The 21,496-nt window shown below is 38.4% G+C and overlaps 1 protein-coding gene across 2 annotated transcripts; it reads right to left on the reverse strand.

Moving 5' to 3' along the window:
• Positions 1-1,884: 1,884 nt before the first annotated feature.
• nags (N-acetylglutamate synthase) lies at positions 1,885-6,815 on the reverse strand. 2 transcript variants are annotated; one of them, XM_033971730.2, is made up of 8 exons: positions 6,392-6,815; positions 5,783-6,036; positions 4,353-4,566; positions 4,058-4,238; positions 3,747-3,786; positions 3,337-3,468; positions 2,554-2,736; positions 1,885-2,469 (listed from the first exon to the last, which is right to left on the reverse strand). In XM_033971730.2, exons 1-8 carry the CDS (start codon positions 6,758-6,760, stop codon positions 2,301-2,303), a joined length of 1,542 nt encoding a protein of 513 aa, XP_033827621.1. In that variant the 5' UTR covers positions 6,761-6,815; the 3' UTR covers positions 1,885-2,300. The 2 variants fall into 2 exon arrangements, with proteins under 2 accessions (XP_033827621.1, XP_033827620.1); XM_033971729.2 differs by having other exon boundaries at positions 4,353-4,581.
• Positions 6,816-21,496: the final 14,681 nt, after the last annotated feature.

Below are 21,496 nucleotides of genomic sequence, written 5' to 3' on the forward strand. Positions count from 1 at the left end.
TTAAAACTCATAATTTTGGGAATGCAACATTTACAAAATGTGAACCTTATCAATTTTGATTAAATTTATTTGGTATTTTAATAATTTCCTCAATAAACCAGCAGGGGTTGTAACTAGCTAGCACTCCGACTCAGACCAGGAGGACGAGCGCTCACAGACCCAGAGCAGAGCTCATGAGTGGTCAGAAAAGCACTCACGGCACAAAACAGTGGTCAGAACAGCACTCAGGGCCCACTGATTTGTTCAAGATGCCAGAAACTTTACTGGAGCTTAATTTATTCATTTATAAAATTACGTAGGTGATAAACACAACAACCCTGTCTCCTCTGCTCTGTACACTCAGTTGCAATGTGCTACAAGCTCAATTAAGACTTTAAAACTCATAATTAGGAGTTTTAAAAGTCCTAATTGCGAGATTTAAACTCCTAATTATGAGTTTAAAACTAATAATTACGAGTTTAAAAGTCCTAATTAGGAGTTTTAAACTCCTAATTAGGAGTTTAAAACTAATAATTACGAGTTTAAAACTAATAATTACGAGTTTAAAACTAATAATTACGAGTTTAAAACTCGCAATTTCGACTTTCTGTGGGGCTTTTTTTTTTTTTTTTTTCCATGGCGGAAACAGGCTTCCATAGTTAAGCAACTTGTATGGACCTAGAAAAACTTGTATGGACCTAGGAAAATGTGTTTAATTTAGGTCAGATTAGAATGCCAGTTACCAGGGGAATTCCAGAGGTTTTAGGCCTGTTGGGAGAGAACTACACACTTAAGTTAGTCAGTGCTTTGCAATAGTCTGATATGTCATGGTCTAGAAAGGAGTGTCCATCCTTCTCCCAGTTAAGATCTCAAAGAGACTGAGATGTTGATTGGGGATCACAATGCCATCAGCACAAATGGCAAGGTATTTAACCACATAATTTGCAGCAAAATATGTTTCCACATTTGCTCTAGTAATGAGATAGTTTTAAACTCTGAAATATATCCACACCTAATAGTCTGCTAGGTGTCTATGTCAGCCATGATAGTCACTTTTTTTTTTCCTATTTGTTACATATTTGTCAGTCTGAACGCTGTGCTCATACAATTCATTAGTTAAGATCCTGCCAAATATTTATCAGCTTCACTGAATGCCTATCATCACAGCTTTTTGATCATTTCAGCTATTTCTACTTGGATTTTTGTCCAGTGCTGGTTGTGAATCCCTTCTGTATCTATTGAGAGGCATCAATTGTAATATGTATTAGATGTTTTAATCACTACCTAAACTACAACTGTCCTTCCCAGTTTAGCACTATGATATACAATGTGAATAAACTAGTCCACAGTTACAAGCACACCCTGGATCTTGTTCTAACATATGGTGTAGAGATCAGTGACCTAAATGTCCTCTCTCATAACTTCATATTATCTGACCATTTTCTAATTACCTTTCAGTTCATCCTTAATGATTATCCTGTTCCACAGAATAAAACTATAATGAAAAGCTTGTAGAGGGATATCCAAAATGTTTGACTCAAGTCATACAGTCTGAAGGCAATGGTACCAAATGCTAATGAAATGTTTGTAAACATTTGACTTTGAAGAAAGTAATGAAAAATTGTCTAAAAAAATCCTCTCATTCTGGCATTTAGCAAATAGAAATAATTTTGGCAATCCTAGTTGATGTAAAACAGGAAAAGCGTAGTGTGATTTCATGTCAGATAGTATGGAAAAAAAGTTTGTCTTTTTTATATAGTGTGTGTAAACTTCTGGTTTCAACTGTATATGAAAGGAGATATTGTACATTTACTTTGAAGGGCTCTTGTTTTGCCCCAAAAGGGCTACCGGAAGCAGTTATTGGTTTAAGACTTTATCTGATGCATGTTCCATTTGGTGATATTCTCTCATTTGAAATTAAAAGCTCAATCTCTGCAACTTTTTTGTGGGAAATTCTGCTTTTAATGTTTTAATGTCCACAAACCTTCACTTGTTTTGATTCATTTTAGTGAACTAAAATGAGTCATTCAACATTCAACAGCCACAATGTCCATTTCGATTCAGAAATACAAATTTTCAAATGAGCAACATGACATTTCTTTGTGCTACCCAACTTAGTATTATGTGGAAATGTGTCTCTTGTAGGGCTAGTTGATATGTGTTGGCTGAATTGGTGTAAACTAATTATGAAGTTGGGATAAAAGTAATCCATGCTGTAAGGAACTAGTGATGTGATCTTTTTTGGCAAATCACACAACCTTAGTCTCTTTAGTATTGGGGTTTTAAGGTCCAGGTTAATTTTAAAGCAGCAGTTGTTCAAGTCAGGAGCTTACTGCTGGTGCACACAGCTCTGGGCTATAATGAATGAATGAGTCGGGCAGGGTGGTTGCATGCTCCACTAGATTGTACGAATCTCGGATGTCTGCCAGGCCGAACCAGAACACGGTCCACGAACCATTCACAAAGCTGCCATCACATTGTTTGAAGTACCTACACATGGACAAACAGAATAACTATGAGCACTGGTATTGACCACATCCATATTTTTCTGTATCTGACTGTAGGCTAACAAACCAAGGATTGATCTTGTTGTTTGCTCGAGATCTCCAGAACAGTTTGCCCAAGTCCTGTCTGATACACTCCCACAAGATGTGGCTTGTACCCTGGCCCTGTTTACTGCCACTGATCACAAACTTGTCTAGATAAGGAGTACCACCATTAACAGGCTCCATAGTGATGATAGCAGCAGCACTGTATCTAGAAACATATAAACATGTAAATATGCATACAGTTTACAATCTTATACAGATAATACAGTTAACAGTATTGTTGAGGTCAATTGACATGGGATTTTCAAAGCTCAGGCCAGTAAAAAATCCAACTCATCAACAAACTATGACAACAGATATGTACAATGCCACTTTGGATCCAAAACAGCAGATTTGCAATCCACAGTAATACAAATTTGGTCTTAAAAGTCCAGACTGACATCAAGCCATCCATATTTTCACATTTAAAAACATTCAAAAATAGACAAAAGACAGCCAGTCTTAGAACCGCCATGATAAATGTGAGTGTAAGAGTTGTAACATAATTTTTTACATAGTCCTTACTCCAGTCACAACAGCAGAATATTGTCCAACTGTAACTACGTATGTTATCCATCAGTCTGATATAGTCTGGCTCATAGGAAGTAGCTGCAGTAGCTAAAGACCCACTCTGTCCTTTAAAATTCAAATACCAAATACAGGTCCAGTGCATTGGTCAGCCTATTAATGTTTAGATAACTTTCTGCTGTTACAATCCATTATCATCAGTATTCAAAAAGAATGAAGAGAAAGCAGTGATTCTACACACCCTTCCGAGAGGTAGACTGTACGCAGACGTCCTTTCAGTGACTCGATATAATCTTGGTTTAGTGTTTTTTCAAATGACTTGTTGATGAGTGCCAGCAAACGCTCCACATCAATTTCATCCAAGGAACTGTACCTGGACAAACATGGAATGAAATAAAATTACAAAACATGCAAAACACTCTCTACCTGGGAAAACTGGTGTATTAGTTACTAGCTAACAATGAAACAAAACAATTGTTTTTTTGTTTTTTTATGTTAAGCGAATAAAACCATGCGTTTGTTGTGAGCACAAAGGCTTTTGGCAGGACAAGTCCTGAATTTTAAATATGACTGAAAAATCTGGGCAAAACGCTAACAGAGCATTTTTGAGTGCTCAGAGAAGATGACTTTGGATGTTATAAAACTTTTTACCTGTGTATAGGGTCTCCATTTTTAAATAGTGTTCCTGACCCTGAGACAGAAGGACAGAGAATATTAAATGCACCCGTAAATAAAAATCACAAAAGCCTAATTTGCCTGCAATCATTTTACTGCATTCACTGCACAGCCCTCTAAAGCTGTGCTAATAATTTTCAAAACGTAATGTGCTTAAAGGGTTCAATCAAAAGCATTTTAATGTTAATTTGATATATTTGCATTGAATGTGCCTCATACCTGGACATACAATGTTTATAACTGTAAGAAAGTCGCATGCATGTTGAGTGTGTGTGTGTGCTCTGGACCTTTGTGACTGAAAAGCTCGGTTAGCAATGTGTCAGCAGATGTGATGACTGCAGATGACTCGCTGGGCAGATGGTTGAGCAATGTGGCTATAGATGTGACTCTGCGCCGCTCCACATCAAGCAGCCACTCTGCAGTAGACAGAGCCAGGAGGTCCCCGGGCAGAGACACTGTGGCAAACACCTGCACACACAAAGACTTAAATGCACATGCCCTTTTCAATACTCACTCGTAACAGTAATAGTCAGTTTTCTATAAAAAAAAAAAAAGCATAATACATATGATAGATAGTCGTACCTTGTGTTGGCGGCAACGTAGGCCTCCACACTTGTTTAGAAACATGACTTTGTGTGGCTGCAGAGCTCTGGAGATAGCAGAGGTAACTTCAATTGAGTCCATCATGACGGAGCGTTGTTGCTCGTCTCTCCCCACAGGGCAGACAATAGGGATGGTCCCACAGACCAGACTCCACTGCAGAAGGTCTGTGTCCACAGCAATGGCTGGCGGAGCTCTGGAGTTCGGAGCTCTGTGTATGGTTGAAAATTGTAGAAAAACAACTATATACAACTTATATATATATATATATATATATTATATATATATATATATATATATATATATATATATATATATATATATATATATATATATATATATATACTACAAATATATTGTCCCCAAAATAAATAAATAATAATATATTAGACCTGCCCAATGGGAGGAGTTATAGATTAGCATTTTCAGATTAAAAATGACTTTTGGATGCCGTAATATCTTCTCTATAAGCAGAAAATAATAAAGGGGGATGTTATTAGGGGGGTATTTTTTAAGCAAAAATAATAAAAGCAAAAAAACTTGGCATTGTTTAAGCACAAAGGTGTCATTGTTGTCAGCTGAAATAATGTTAAGCATCTAGATTAAAATGTTTTGTGGTTCTCACAAGTCCAAACCACATTAAGGTCCATCTAGACCATCAAATAAGTTTATTCAAATGGAAATAAAGGAGCAGACTAACATTTCTTTATATTTCCTCCTTCCTAATAATGGAAATGCCTTCTATTTACGTACTGTATTGTTATTCACTATACTACTGTGCATTATCGGGAGAGGAACAAATAAAATAAAAATAATAATAAAAAAAAGGTTCAACATTTGATTTTTCAGTTTGGTTCATTCTTTCAATAACTGTGACAAGCCATACAGAACTTGCTCTGTAGACAATTATCTTTTAAATGTTAGTTCTGTGTAGGGTTGAAGTCAATTAAAGTAATTCTTGCTCAGCTAAAGACATGCTCTGTAGATTGATTTACTGAGGCAGTGCGGTGTGTTGGCAAAACCTCTCACAAATTTGTATTATTTAGTCTCTACTAATAAACTAATGAGTAATACTAACCCAAACAGGGAATAATCAACTAAATGTTTTGCATTGGGACAGGGAATATGTCAGCTCCAGTAAATACATTTTCTATGCTGTATCTGTCTCTATGTGCTCATTCCCACAGTATCAAATAGGCCTTTTTGAACAGACCAATGTGTAAAAATGGATAAATACATTTAGTTACCATTTCTCTAAAATGGTGAAAAGTTAACTTGTGAACTCTACTAAAACTTGACATGAATTTGTGGCAAGTCATCTGTTGGTATCAGCAAATATTGCAGTCTTGTAACACTTATATGCAATGTGTTCTGTGAAAGTGAGATGTTTGATGGGAAGGTGCTTTGCTCACTGGGCTCCTCGCTGTAGTAGGATAGTTTGGGCTGAGAAGAAGGGCAGGACAGAGGCTGAGTGCTGGTGAAGAGCTTCTGTGAGCTGCTGGCTACGCTCCACTAAAGCCCTGCTGCTCTGAGGATCAGCCACACCGTCCCCACAGCCAGACCATCCCATCACCACTACCGGCTTCATGTCCATCCGCTGCAGAAAGGACAGTCCAAACGCCAGGCTCTGGACCATGTCTCTGTGCTCAAACACAGAGCTGTCCACCTGCAAAGAAGGGCCAGATGATGTTAAAAAACATTGGACATAGGGGTGCTATGAGATTAGTTTATAACATAGTATTATGATGTGTCAGTCCCTATTTAGAATTAATTGTGCGCTTTATGGACTTAAAATGGCAGATTATAGCATGCAAAAAAATTTAAAAAATCTAAAACTTTAAAAAACACGTGATGATACAGTAAGGTGTATTTCGATTGAATGCACCCAAAGATACAATGCCAACTCACAATATTCACACTCCTCTAGCGTCACCTAGAGGCAAAACACAAAACCAAACCATTTCAAAGTTGAGGTACAGAACTTAAAATATCTAACATCCCCAGTTCTGCCCCAGTCTCACCTCTAACACTGCAAACGCAGGAGACTGAAAGGAGGACGCTCTCTGGAACTGTGTCAGCCAGTACCGGGCCTCTCGCGGGTCCCCTCCGACTTTACTGAGAAAAGCTTTGACATCCCGGTAAATGAGATTACGATTGGCCGGTAGATGTCGGTCTGCAGCAGAGTATAGTCCCAGCTGTTCTTGCGCTGAGGCCGTAGGTTTTTTGCTTCCCGCGGTATCAGAGCTCGCCCGTCGCCGCTGAGCTCCGCACAAGTCCCGCTGCCGGGGGCCACACGTCCGGGTGAGCGCTAAAGGACCTGGGCTTGACAAGTATTTCCCCGCAATTACCATCACTCGACAACCAGAGGAGCTACTGCTCACTTTAGCCATGTTAAATACTTGTAGGTGGTAGTGGCGACGCTGGTGGTGGCTGAACGTGCAGCACCAAAAAGCTTCCGTGGAGCAACGACTAATGCTTTCGGTTCCTCTGGTCAGAACCCAAGGACAAACAGCTGCCGTATCAATCTGAAGTTAGACAATCAATAAATTCATCAGGTTTAGGTAACCTTTATAAAGCTGTCGTAAAGCTGTAAATTGATCAAAATTTTGTTTGAGATCAGGGATTACCCCTTATTATTGACAGTAATGAGTTATTACTCTAAAGGTTATGTTATATTATATTATATTATATTATATTATATTATATTATATTATATTACATTACATTACATTACATTACATTACATTACATTACATTACATTACATTACAGTACAGTACAGTACAGTACAGTACAGTACAGTACAGTACAGTGCAGTATAGTATAGTATAGTATTAGGCCCGAGCCTGGGACTACGTCCCGGCGAGGGACTCATTAAAACCGCGTCCGGAGCATGGAAAATGGCAAAAATCAAGTAGTAAACATGCTCCGAAGTGGCAGTGAGTGATATCAAAAATTAGAATTCGATGAGCTCTAATTGTCACAAAAGACCCCGAGAAAAAATAACGAAATACTTTGCCACTTCAAACTTTGATTTTCATGGGGCCAATGGGAGCCCGAGTCGGAAAAAAGTCAACATAAAAATCTGAAACTCAGATAAAAAAATAGCACATGTCGGGACATATCAAAAATGATATTATGGCCCCGCCCTAAAATGTACAGGAAGTCGGCCATATTGGATCAAACCCGGGAAAGACAAAAGCGCACACCCTCGCCTTCAGGGCATCACCTCGCACAGTTTTCATCTCAAACACTTCAAATTTGGCCAAATCCCACTAAACCCATGTGTGATTAAAGATTATCAATTACATTTTGATTATGACTTTGGGTGTGGTCAGGGTGAATTTTCAACAAAATCACAAATTTTGGAATATTTCAAAAAAATATTTCTCTTTCACACATTTTTTGTTGGGAAAACGCTAATACAGCATTTATGCACATTTGTGAGCTGAACGCAATGATATGCAAATCAAGGCACTCTCTCACAAAATGGCTCTCTAGCGCCCTCTTCAAATTTCATTTTCAAAAATTCGTAGAAGACAATGGATTTGTCGTAGACTTCAGAAAAAATTCACAGGGGCCTTATTTGTGATGGGACACAATGTGAGAAAGTCACATGACTGTAGCTGTTATGGTTTAGGAGAAAAATAATGGGTGGAAAAAAAATTTCCATTATTATTATTATTATTATTATACGTGCTGCTTTGAAGTCATTTTTGACCCCCTAAACATTAATTTATTGGACCCAAAATTCAAGGTTGGCAAAAAATTTATTATTTTTATGTTCAAAAAAATTAATGTTTCAAAATGACTCAATAGCGCCACCTCAAAATTTGAAATACATTACGGCAATGAGAGACCTTTTTCATCGTAGACAAATGAAATTTGGCACAAACATAGAACATGTCAAGACAAGTAAAAAATTGTATTATGACCCCACCCTAAACCCTACAGGAAGTTGGCCATTGTGGGCGGAACTCCATTTTTTCCAAATTTTACCACTCACATTTGAATTTTTTGTGCCTCGGATTTTCATTCAAGAAACTTGCGAATTAGTCAAAATAAACTAGATCCACTTGGGATTATAGGCTACTCTCCTGAATTTTGTTAAGTCATAAAATGTGGGTGTGGCCAGCCTTCAAAGAAAAAAGACGTTTTTTGAAGTTTTAAATGACCCGTGATTGAAACACGCAGTGTCCTATTTTCCGGCTTTAATATACGTTTTGTTCAAAATCTTGATCTGAGTGCATAGACATGCAATTTACATATGTCAAACTTTACATTGCTCCACAGCGCCCCCTTGAACTTATTAATAGTACTCAAAAAAACTACTTTGTCATATTACGGCAATGAGAGACCTTTTTCATCGTAGACAAATGAAATTTGGTACAAACATAGAACATGTCAAGGCAAGTAAAATATTATATTATGACTCCACCCTAAACTCTACAGGAAGTCGGCCATTGTGGGTGGAACCCCATTTTTTCAAAATTTTAACTCTAACATTTGGATTTTTCATGCCATGGATTTTCATTCAATAAACTTGCAAAATGGTCACAATTAATTACACCCATGTGGGATTATAGGCTACGCTCTTGGATTTTTCTAAGTTATAAAATGTGGGTGTGGCCAGCCTGCAAAAAAAAAAGATGTTTTTTGAAGTTTTAAATAGCCTGTAACTCAAACATGCAGTTTCCTATTTCCCAGCATTAATATATGTTTTGTTTAAAATCTTGATCTGAGTGCATAGATATGCAATTTACATATGTCAAATATTACATTTCTCCACAGCGCCCCCTTTGAAATTTTTACATGGTACCCAAAAAAATTACTTGACATGGACATCCCTATTCCTATACTGAACAAAAAAGTCTATAACACCATACCTCTGTTTTCAAAGGTGTTGCCATGGCAACGTCTGACATTTCTCATTGAAATACATGGGTTTTAGTCAACAAGGATGAAAAATAATTAGTGTGTCATAGACCATTGAAATTTGGTACACATATTCCTCTCATCATACTGAATAAAAAAGCCAATGAAGACATATCTCTATTTCCAACCGTGCAGGCGTGACAATGTGATAAATGGTCTCATTGGAATGAATGGAGTAGTATTACTCAGTCACTGATTTTGGGGAGAGGGGCGATGTAAGCGGGAACGAAAGGCAGCATCTCCGCGGTGGCGTATACCCCGCGGTCGCAAGGGGTGGCAAGGGCCTTTATCACTGCTTGCAGTTTTAATATTATATTATAATTATATTATGTTACTGAGGGTTTGTTACATTTTTGGATATTTGCTGCCTCTGCAGAAAAAGAAATCCAGTCTCACTAATGCTATCATGTATAGCCAAAATTGTTCATTGTATTGTAATAGTTAAAGTGACACACAATTATCGCAATATATTTGTTTGCTCGGATGACTGCAATTGTTAACCCAATTTGATGACATCGTGCTCCTGTGCCTTATCTGTGTCTGTCATCAGGCTGGACACAACGAGGACTCCCATGAGCCTAAGAAATGCTGGGGCCAGAGCAGGACTGGAGACAGTGCGGAGGTGCACCTACTGTATAATCTGCAGGAAGTGATTAGGGGCTGCACACCAAAGGCACGCATTCCACCCTCTCTCACCCCTCCAGGCGTTGGGACATTTTGACAAAAACATTTCTACAAACGTTTTTATACTCATACTCAATAAGATTGCTGTTAGTGATATCTTTGGAAGAAGTAAAACAGAAGATAAAGAGAAACACTGTAACACTTACTTACTTACTGCCAAAACATTCTGAGTGAGGAAGCAAGGTGATATAATTCGCCCTGAGTGGTATCAGTGCGTTACCTCTTACAAAGTGTCAGGTCAGGTGATCACAATGCTTACTTTGTGTATGATTTTGTCATAAACGCAGAGGGCGCATTTATAGTAAGCACCAGTAGAGGGCAGTGCACCGTTGCGATGCAACTGCATCTTTAAGTTGGGCTTGCCATTGATAATTAAACGTAGGCTACATTTAAGTCGATAAATACGTAATAAAAAGGTGACAAATGTAATCACTAGTGTAATTTGGAGTTGTCACAAGTTATTTTTTTAATCAGTGCAAATGCAAACCACTGGCGGAGTTTAAAGGGAGAGAGGCACTGCCTCCCCTGGTGACTTTAATGTGTAACTACATTGCAGAACAGCTGCAGAATTGTGCAGCACAGTTATCTGGTTGTTAGTGTCAAAACTGTTTTATGCATAAAGTATTTAGAATCATAATGAGACAGCTTTGTGCTAACAACACTCCTCTTTTGCCCTAATACATAATAAGGGTTTTTTACTCAATGATAAAAGTCTATTAATCCTTCTATCATGGCCCAGAGGGCTTCCGTGATTCAAATGTAACATGACGTCCTGTGTACTACACTGCAGACATCGTGCATCTGCATCGTGCAAGGTTTGCTGATAAAAGGCTTACCATCTTTGATGATTTCACATGCTGCCTCATAATGGCACCCATCACAGCGCTAATGGTAATTGTCTGATGTGTAAAATGTAAAATTATTTGTGTGTTTGAAGCCAGTTTGTAGGCACATGGTTTTGGGCAGACCACCAATCCACAAGACTGTGCCACCCTGCTGGTGGTGCCACATAGGTGGGTGGTGCACTGAGGTTGCCATGCGGTGGGCTAACTCTGTGGCAGGGTGAGTGTTGAGCTTGTGGGGTCAGTCTGGATGTGTGTGTCCGACCATGATTAAAATGCCACTGTGCAGCTTGAGATCTAAACATGTTGCTGAACCATGTACTTAGAAGCATTGGACTCAGGGATGGTGTCTGGTAACGTCTGTAAACACTGGCCAACCCACTTACAGTTATTGAGAGTGTTTTGACTGTGTTGGATATGCTTTATTGAAGTCTGAGATGACATTGCATCTTGAACTTGAAAGACAATAAAGGCAGAAAAACGGAGGTAGAGCTTTAAGGTTCACACTGGTCAGATTCTTGGACCTGGCAACCCAAATAGACTCATTCTGAGGCTCATTCTGCTTTCTTTTTTAATTTTAATCAGGGACAATGCACAGACTTTTTCAAATAACTATGCTATGTGCCAGGTTTTAGCAAAAAAATAAAAAATAAATAAATTACACATGCAGTCCCTGGACAGTTGATGTCACATCAGATGTTTCTGATTTGATAATTGTTTTGAGAGCCAAAACACCAAATTGCGGAATATACTAAAGCTATATTTGATTTGAACATGCTTACTTTCTGGAGACACAGATAGGTCAAGTTTATGAAATTATTATTATAAATCGTATGTACCCTTTACATTGTTCTCAGCAAACTTCATTTGATAACATCAAATGGTGTCAGTATAGTGTTTCACAGCACAGTGCTAGAAAGAATGTCTTGTCTCTTACCCAAGGACACAACAACAGTATATCAGCAGGGTCTAAATGACAACTTTTCGGTTAGTTATTATGTGCATGTTCTCATCCATACTGATCAGCACACAGAGACATTTTCCATTGCTTGCACTGAACTATTGTATAACAGGAGTGTTTGCATTCTATATAGCCGTCTTTACTCAGTCCCGATTTTTGTGTTACTTGCTTTATGAAATCTCTCTACTCTGAATCCTCACTACCAACACTCCAGCACCTGCACCACAGTCAATCATTATTCAGACCTAGTGGAGGTCTCTCTACACTTGATGAGCAAACCTTGTGTCCTCTATATGCAGGTTTAGGCACTGACAGGTTGCAACCCAGGTCCACTTGTGATTGTAGTACTGTACCTTCCTTAACCACTTAGAGTCACATTTATTTATTTATTTAAAAGGGACAATGCACATTAATAAACACCAGTAAAAAATACACGTGTAAATGTGCCGAAGTTAGTTGCACAGCTAATTTTCATTCGCAGTCCCTCAATATCTAAAACGAGACAAGAGACAGGACATCACACACAACAATCAAACAACTCCACAGATCACAAAAAATTCACACTCCATATGGTCTTAGTGCCTATTTATAAAGTGCGTGTGTGGCTAAAGTGCTTCCAGTAATTTTAAAGTGCTGTAGTGTTGTAATAAATAAGTTAATTTAGTTTAAAGCCAGTTCAGTCCAGATGTGTTAGTCGTCTCCTGCCGCTCAGAGACGACCAAGACACTGGAGTTTACCGAGCACCCTCAGGTCCTAAACATTCATACATATATACATATTTACATATTAACAGTAAAAAACAGTAACAGCATTGCCAGGTACATGTATGCGGTGCATGCCTACATGCGTACATGTAGGCATGCACCGCACAACAACAACAACAGTAAAATATGAGTCTGTTCAGACAATCATGGTAATGCTACATACGTATATGTATCATGTACATGAGGTCAGAACAGCTCTAATGGGAGCAATGTTGATTAGATTTGAGCCATTTTTTAAGGTGAGTATTAAAGCTGTTATACGTAGAGGATTCTCTTATTGTGTGAGGGATGTTATTCCAGATGTTACAGCCTCTGACTGAGAGGACTGACTGTGCGAAGGTGGTACATCTATGAGGAACCTCAGAATCACCTATAGTAGTCGCCCTGGTATTCCTGCCAGTGGTAGGTTTTTGTTTAATGAATTCTTGTAGTGGTGGTGGTGGTGCGAGTCCATGGAGGATTTTGTATATTGTACAAGCATACTTAAAGTGTTTGAAATTTTCAAAGCTCAATAAATTATATGTATAATTGAATAGAATAGAAATATATATATTTTAAGAATTTGACAGTGGTGATATGAAATTGATTTCTTAGCAAAGATTTTTAGTCCTCTTTTGTACAGTGATTCAATCTGTTTAAGTGCGGTGTCACTGGTCATGGTCCAATTAGTGAAGCAGTATTCGATATGTGAAAAGATCAGAGCATGCAGAAACATTCTTGCTGCCTTTAATGTCAATGACCGTCTAATATGTCGGAAATTGTGGAGATTAAATGTAATTGTTTTGGAAATTTTTTTAACGTATGGGTTTACACAATAACACAGGGAAGTACTGAAAATCTGCTCCATGACACTGCACCAGCCAGGAAAGAATAGACTTCTTGTGGATTATTTTTGCAGACCTGTAGTTAGTTTACACCCAGCATTACATCAGGTAGTTCAGACAGTAAATCTGCAGGCACCAAGGGCCCCACTAAGACCTTCGATCCGCCCCTGTAATTATTACGTCGACCATGTTGTTGTGAAATTTGTGGAGGGACTATTTATAAGCATACTGTCCTCTGTCTTTAGGTGTGTTTTATTCCCAGTGTTGCTCAAGCCTTGTTTTCATGTATGTTCCGAATATGGGCCACGTACCGCTATACACTGCAAGCTACCCTACTTTTAACAGAAGTCTGTTAAATGCTTGAGGAAAATTGCTTCAATGCCTATGTGGAGTATATTACCATAGCTTGTTTTAAAATATCTTTAAACTTTAGTTAATTTTATTATGAGACTATACATTTTTCATTTTCATTTATTTCACCTGACCAGAGGTGGGTAGAGTAGCCAAAAATTGTACTCAAGTAAGAGTAATTTACTTCAAAATAATGTTACTCAAGTAGTTGTCCAGGAAAGTACTTAAGTAAGAGTAAAAAAGTATTACTTAAGTATGTGTAACTTAAAGAGTAACTGTTGGGACAGAACATCTGATTTATAATTTGAAGTTAAAGTAATTTGAAGGACAAAACAAAAAATCTGATATTTTCAAAGGATAGACACAAAAATTAGGAGAAAAAAAAATACATTATATCATAAAAAAAAGTTAAAATCATTTCATATCGTCATCATAAAGGTTTTGTCAGTTGTAGACTTACTCACAGTGGGAAGAGGAACCAAAACCTTTACTAAAGTAAGAGTACTGTTACTGCAATGAAAATATTACTCAAGTAGAAGTAAAAGTATGCTGATAGAAAAGTACTCTTATAATAATCTTATAATCTTATAATACTTTTTACATTTTTTGTTTTTTTTATTGAGAACCTGGTGAAATTCCACAGCGAAGCAAATGGAGTAGGAAAAGGACGCAGGAAAAACATACTGGAATTTTCTCCTCTTCTCAGATCTTCAGGGTTTCTCAGCAGCAATTATGCACAAGTGTTACCAGATGCTCGTCACCATTGTTGGAGCAGAACCATGTATCTGCACAAAGTCAGTCTGTCTCCTTGTGAAGGGAAGCACCTTTATCACGTTATTTTTGTACAAATCTACTCACAATGGACTGCAGTAATGTTTTCTAATGTTTTAAAAATTGTAATGAAAATAATTGCCTGCATTGTCGTTCTGCAACATTGGTAGAACACACTTTTGGTCAACTCTCAACCCACCAAGCAGAACATAATTCAACTTGTCATCCTGCTTTATATTAAATCAAACCAGTCATGTTTGCACCTTTGCCATTGCTGGCCACCCATTTCCTCAAACCTCAGGTATATCACCTTTCAATATAAAAACACTCGGAAGATGGGTGGAGTTTGCAAAGAGGTAATCGTACACCGCAAGTGGGTGCCTAGAGGGATTATGGGTACTTTTGGTCTTGCAGTAAATTTGGGTTTTCTTATTTGTCTATGTTGGGATTTGGAAAAGAAGCAGAGGAAGATTGAACTGCACTGGTGTGGGTACAGTATGTCGGCCATGTTTCTCCCACGGCCTCCTGGGACAAGGTAATTGCAGCGGAAGATCTGCTCCTAAGCTCTAGTTGTCTACGCAGTTTGTTAGGATCAGCATCGAGCAATCTCTGACAATCAGGTCTTCATGATTTGTGAATCTTACTGTATAAAAAAACATACATGCTATAATCACTCACAGCACTGACTTAAAAGTGCACTATGCAGCTTTTCTGGTAGAGGGCCCACCATCTCCTTGTCTCCATGAAGATTTTGTTGCTTTACATGGAATGTTCCACAGTATGCCATTGAACTTATCTTCCATACAAGAAAAGAGGCTAGCAGGCCAAAATACAAGTCAGGTCCCTGCACAATGTAAGAATATTGAGCAAAATAACAGGAAAATAATAATCATCACTTGGTGGCCAACGCCTACCTGAAAAGTTACATAGTACTCCTTTAAGACAGACCATATACCTTTGTTCATAAAATTCAACCCTGGATATTTTTAGGTTTTTAGAAATCTTCAGCTACAATGCTGGAGATGTATTTAGTTTCATTACGGCTAAAACCGATAACAGCTTGCTTTGAAGAAGGTTATTTGCAGCCACAGCTTGCAGGATTACTCAAAGATGCATGCAAGAAACAAAGCCCAAGTCCTTTGACCAAAAATACTGAAATAAAAGTACATCTGTTGTTATACATATCAGCACAGCCTGGACTGAAATTTAAATCTGAAATCTAGTTTTTCTATTGGAACTTCAATCAAATAAGTACAATTTCTCTGAGAGACAATATGTATGGCATCACTTGATGTAGTAGTATATGACTAGTATGATGCAGCCCCTGAAGCTGGTAGCTCTGGTCGCCTAAACCAGACTGTGTTGTAAAGTGGTGTGTTGACACAGTGTATGTCTGAGTGGTGTGTGGAGGAGGGGTGTAAACAAGAGTGCCTTCTACAGTGCAGGGTGGACACAAATTTGGGAAGGCTAATTAAAGAGGCAAGCAGACGTCCAAACCAAATAGAAGCAGAGATGTATGCAGAGAAACCACACTTGGTACTTAGCAAAAATCATCAAGAGGGGGCATATGTAGTTAGTGTTTACAATGTGTAAAAAACTATGCCAACATTTGTACACACACAGTGGGAGCAGCAGGGCAGACCCCCTACTCTGTTCACATATGGCTGCAATTGACAGCTAGGTGGGTGGATAAATGGAAGTCCACCAAGCGCTGCCATAATTTTCTGACCAAGCTCTTTATGTAGCCTTGTTTGCACTAAAAATAAACTGCCATTACAACCCACCGACATTTGACCCCTGACATTTGGGCCCTAGAGTTACAAAGGTCAGCCATATTGAACATGCTGCTAAAAATACAGAGACTGAATCCACTCTTGAACCTGAAAGGTGAAGTTTTAGTTTATGCATGTCACATACATGTAAACTGCCTTCTAGTACAAGTCAGAACATGAGTCAAGCAGCACAATCATTTGTCGACTAGCTCTAGCTAGTCTACTGTTGTTGTGTCCTTGGCCACGACAGCAAAAGAAAATTTAATTCTGTTAACAGCAGGACTGATAGCCACGCTTCTCTTAGTCTGCCCCTCGACAACTGTGACTGCAAATGTGTAGCTCAAGGAGTGCATAGAGTAGAAAATGATTTTGTAATTTTGAGAACACATAAAACAAATACATTATTATCATGAATGAAATAATATGGGTTAATGATTCTAGAGTGTGTGGAGTGCTCTGATCTTTGGACAGCAGGGCACACCTGTTGCCCCTGCACAAACCTCCTCTCAGAAGTTAATGACTGTGACCTGTGATTATGAGCCTGTGGCATTCACTTGCACTTCCACAATGCTCCCACCCCAACAACCCCCTTTAACCCCCAAGACCCCCCTGAGACCCCAGACACATCCAACTCCATCTGGGACAGATGTGAGAGCAGCTCACCCCCAGTCACAGCCCACAAGTGTGAGTGCTGCTGTTGTTCTTGTAGACTAAATAACTGAGACACACACAAAAGTATGAATAACTGCAATTAAATATTTACAATTCAGTCAGAAATGTGCATCTAAATGTCTAATGCTGTAGTTTTGTTTGTGGAGTATTTCATATGATCAGTACAACAATTGTATTGTTGCCAATATTGCCTACCTCGTCCTCTGTAACTTTTTAAGCAGGATATCAGTAACATTTTACAATAACTACACTTAACTAACCTGAATAAAGCATGGAGTTCATTCATAACAAACAAATAGTATATAAAGAATCATTCAGGTTTACTAACCCTACTACTAACCCCTTAATTAAAGAGGGGGTATTAACTGCTAACACATATAAAATGTGTGGGTGCATTTAGATGTTGTTTCATCATATATTCACTAAAAACAATACATTAACATGTTGGTTTTTTTTTTTTTTCACTTTAGTTTATAGCACTCTAAGTCTCTCCTCCCTTTGCTCTCCATGCTAAATCACGCCCCCTTCAGAGCTCTCTCACAACACAATCAGCGTGCACCCCTGCTAATGAAACTACTGCACACTACATCAGGTTTGTCAAGTTATTGTTTTGAACCGAAAACTTTATATTTTGAACTGAAAACTTTATATTTTGAACCAAAAACTTTATATTTTACTCTTCAGTTGTTTTGTTCTGTTGGGTAAGACCTCGCATTAGCGTAAAAGGCTGAACTGGAAAACAGGAATTAGTTTTTGCGACCTTAAACTAGACTTTTGATAAACTAAACATTTACAATATTGGTCCAAATGAAAAAAAATATCACCTTTACGGTCTTATAAATGAAGGGGAAATAAGTAAGGGAAATTAAATATGAAATGTATAAAAGAAAATGAGTCAAGTCAATTTTACAGGTCTTACAAACACAACAGCGCCAGCTAGTGGTCAAACAACTGAACTGTAACATGTATAATCAAATGTTACATAACACATACATAAACAGGTACATGAAGCATAGACAGTAAACTGAATACATGTTTGGTATGTTAACATAAGATATTAACAGTTAATCAGATAACTAAAGCATAAAAAACAAGCTAACAAATTTACTCAGTCTCACTCCAAATCACTAAATAAGATAAGATAAGATATGCCTTTATTAGTCCCACAGTGGGGAAATTCCAGTATTGCGCCGCACAGTTAAAGAACAGAAGGAAAATGGTACATGCAATAAAAAAAGATAATAGATAAATAGTTTAAAATAATAATAAAAAATACTTAAAAATAAACTAAAAATAGACTCTAATATAACATCTTCGTAAAGTGACTTAAGTATTGCACATAGGTATGGATGAATGACACATGTTCAGTGTTAACAGTGTTCGTTGTACAGTCTGACAGCAGCAGGAAGGAAAGACCTGCGAAACCTCTCCTTCACACAGCGAGGGTGAATCAGTCTGTCACTGAAGCTGCTCTCCAGGGCAGACAGAGCGTCCTGCAGGGGGTGAGACTCATGGCCCAGCATAGAAATGACCTTAGCCAGGACCCTCCTGTCCCCCACCTTCTGCACTGAGTCCAGAGGACAGCCCAGGACGGAGCTGGACTTCTTGATGACCTTGTCCAGCTTCTTCCTCTCCCTCTCTGTGATGCTGCTGCTCCAGCAGACCACACCGTACAGGATGGCTGATGCCACCACAGAGTCATAGAAGGTCTTCAGGAGTGGCCCTCTCACTCCAAAAGACCTGAGTCTCCTCAGGAGATAGAGCCTGCTCTGGCCCTTCCTGTACAGTGCATCTGTGTTGTGAGTCCAGTCCAGTTTGTTGTTCAGATGAACACCCAGGTACTTGTATGAGCCCACTCTCTCAATGTCCCTTCCCTGGATGTTCACTGAGGGGGCAGTAGAGTGGCGTCTGCGGAAGTCCACCACCATCTCCTTGGTCTTCTCTGCATTGATGAAGAGGTGGTTCTGCTGACACCAGTCCACAAAGTCCTGTGTTAGTCCTCTAACACAACCTCTAAATCCATTAAATTCTACATCCTCGGTGTCGCTTCTGAACAACACTGCATGCTCCAGAAGTAGATGAAGCGCCGCTTCCGCATGGCTGTCATTCTGGTACACAAGCCTAGAGTGCCCTCGTGCACTTGTCAGTGTGACAAAAACAAAGATGTGAAATTCTGTACTTGAATAATTTCATATATAATTCGCATTTGAGTATAAGTTGCACTCCCTGCCAAACTATGAAGAAAATGCGACTTATAGTCCGGGAAATAAGGTATTTATGAGAATTGTCATGTGGGAACAAGGGTGACGTAGGCTTGAGAGCTGAGCATTGGACAGAATATTACAATTACATTACTTAATATATTAAGCACAGTTTCAGTAGGGTCCGGGAGAGATTGATAAATTACTGAAACATGTATGGATGACATGTAAAACCTCTTCAAGCATGTTTTTGATGAGGGAACAATGTTATAATATAGTAGAATGTACAAAAAAATAAAATAAAAATTTTGCATTATACCCCCTCTAAATAAATTGATGTCATACCAATACTGTCCTGTAGTCGAGAGTTCCATCTCTGGATATCTATAGTATTTACACAGACGATTTATATACAAGCCCAAGCCAGAGCATTAAACACAATCTGTTTCCTTTTGTATGAGAAGGCTTGGAGAGCACAGACAGTGGAGGAGAGAGAGTAGGTGCCGTGGTCTTTCAGCAGCATCTCTTCTGATCAGAGATGACAGGGAAATGGTTCGTTACAGAATCTGCAGTGGTTAAAGACTTTTTACCATACCACAGTCTGTCGAGGGCTGAGTGTCTGTCCTCAGTTATAGTTACAGTTCATGTCTGATTTCAGAGGAACACATGTGCACACAATGTCAGGATACAAGGCCTTATTGGGGAAAATGTCAAAAGCACCCAACCCTAATAACATATAAAGTGCTGTGGCAATGTTACGTAAAAATATAAATAAATACTTTTAAATACCCACAGTCAATGTCAATCAAATAACTTAAAGGTCCAACGTCTGCTTTTCCCCCATGGTCGTTGTTGTTTTGCCTAAGTTCCACAGTATTACAGTAAACTTGTGTATCTCCACAGTTACAAGTCAGATCTGTAGAAAGGGTACCGCACTAATTGTATAAATGCATGTTCTTCTTTCTTTCAACTTTAATACCTTGAAAGAATTTAAGATGAATTTAACGTCATACTGTGAACATTCCAGGTAAAAAATTTATATATTTATGGAAAAGTTACATAGTGCACCTTTAATTTATTCCAGTGGGGCAAGTACTTAAATAATGGGAATACTTTTATAGTCAACATTTCAGTTTTTTAAAGTGCAGAAACAATGACTACAAAGCTTACGTGCCAGCCAGAACCACACACTTTGACGCTTTACAAAGACAAGCCGGTCTGGAACCATATCCTGTCTCCTGAGTGTGTGATTGACAGGGAGATTAACTAATCAGAGAAATGCATCCCTGTTCTGGTAAAAACTAACATGGCGTTTTAGGAGTAAAAAAGAGAGCAATATAGGAGCTAACAACAATGTAAAAATGTGTTTGATTGTGTTTATTTTTTGTAAAGTTTGTGAAAAGTTGAATAAATGATGACTATACAATTGACAATTTATAATTTGTGTTTACATTTTGTGGTCCTGAGTAATGAAATCAAATTATGACAGTAAATTTGTGTGCTGTTCCCCCTCACACACACACACACACTACACCATCCGGGTAAAACAAAGCCAGAATTACCTCAGGAGGGAGGTTAGATTTCCAGGTTTCACAGCCTATTTTATAGGGTAAAAGTGTCAAATATGGCCCCCAGCTTTTTCCACTGAGGCCCTGCTGAGTCCACATAACCCAACACAGATCAGGAGAGCGGCGTCTGGTGTAGCAGAGGGAGGACAATATCACAGACACTGTTTATTTGGAACAAAGTTGGACTTATCCGGAGTAGTTTAAATAAACCAGGTAAACAAAACAAAACAAAAAAAAACAAACAAACCAAACAAAAACAAAACAACAACAACACTGGTCTGAAAGACTCACATTTGAATATTTTCTGCCTACATTTTTGCATTGTGTATTATATTGGCATTCATCATTATTCTTTCAAGAGACTTGATTACCTCTACTTTAATTGTACATGCAAATCAATCACTGGAGACTGTAATAACAGAAAGTTGTTCAGCAGAACTAACCATAAAGCTGGTTACCAAGACAACAGAGGTGTGATAATCATATTTACATGATAATTATAATCCTGAGCACTTCTTTGATAGGCTTTTTCCATGACATTGTGTTTAGTTCAAAACAAAGGCGTTTCTGTGTAATTGCAGTGCATTACATTTGCTTGGGTAGTCACATAGTGCAGCACTCCACGCCTCTCATTTTGTACCTCATTTTAATGGCCTCTACTCATGCAGACATTTCAGTTTTGGGGTAAAGCTACAGATTTACTGTCACTGTCTGTGAACAAGACTCCAGACCAGATATGTTTCTGTCACAGTATATTGCCATTAGCATGGTTCAGCCAGCAG

This window comes from Periophthalmus magnuspinnatus, chromosome 8 (genome assembly GCF_009829125.3).
Source record: "Periophthalmus magnuspinnatus isolate fPerMag1 chromosome 8, fPerMag1.2.pri, whole genome shotgun sequence".
NCBI lineage: Eukaryota > Metazoa > Chordata > Actinopteri > Gobiiformes > Gobiidae > Periophthalmus > Periophthalmus magnuspinnatus.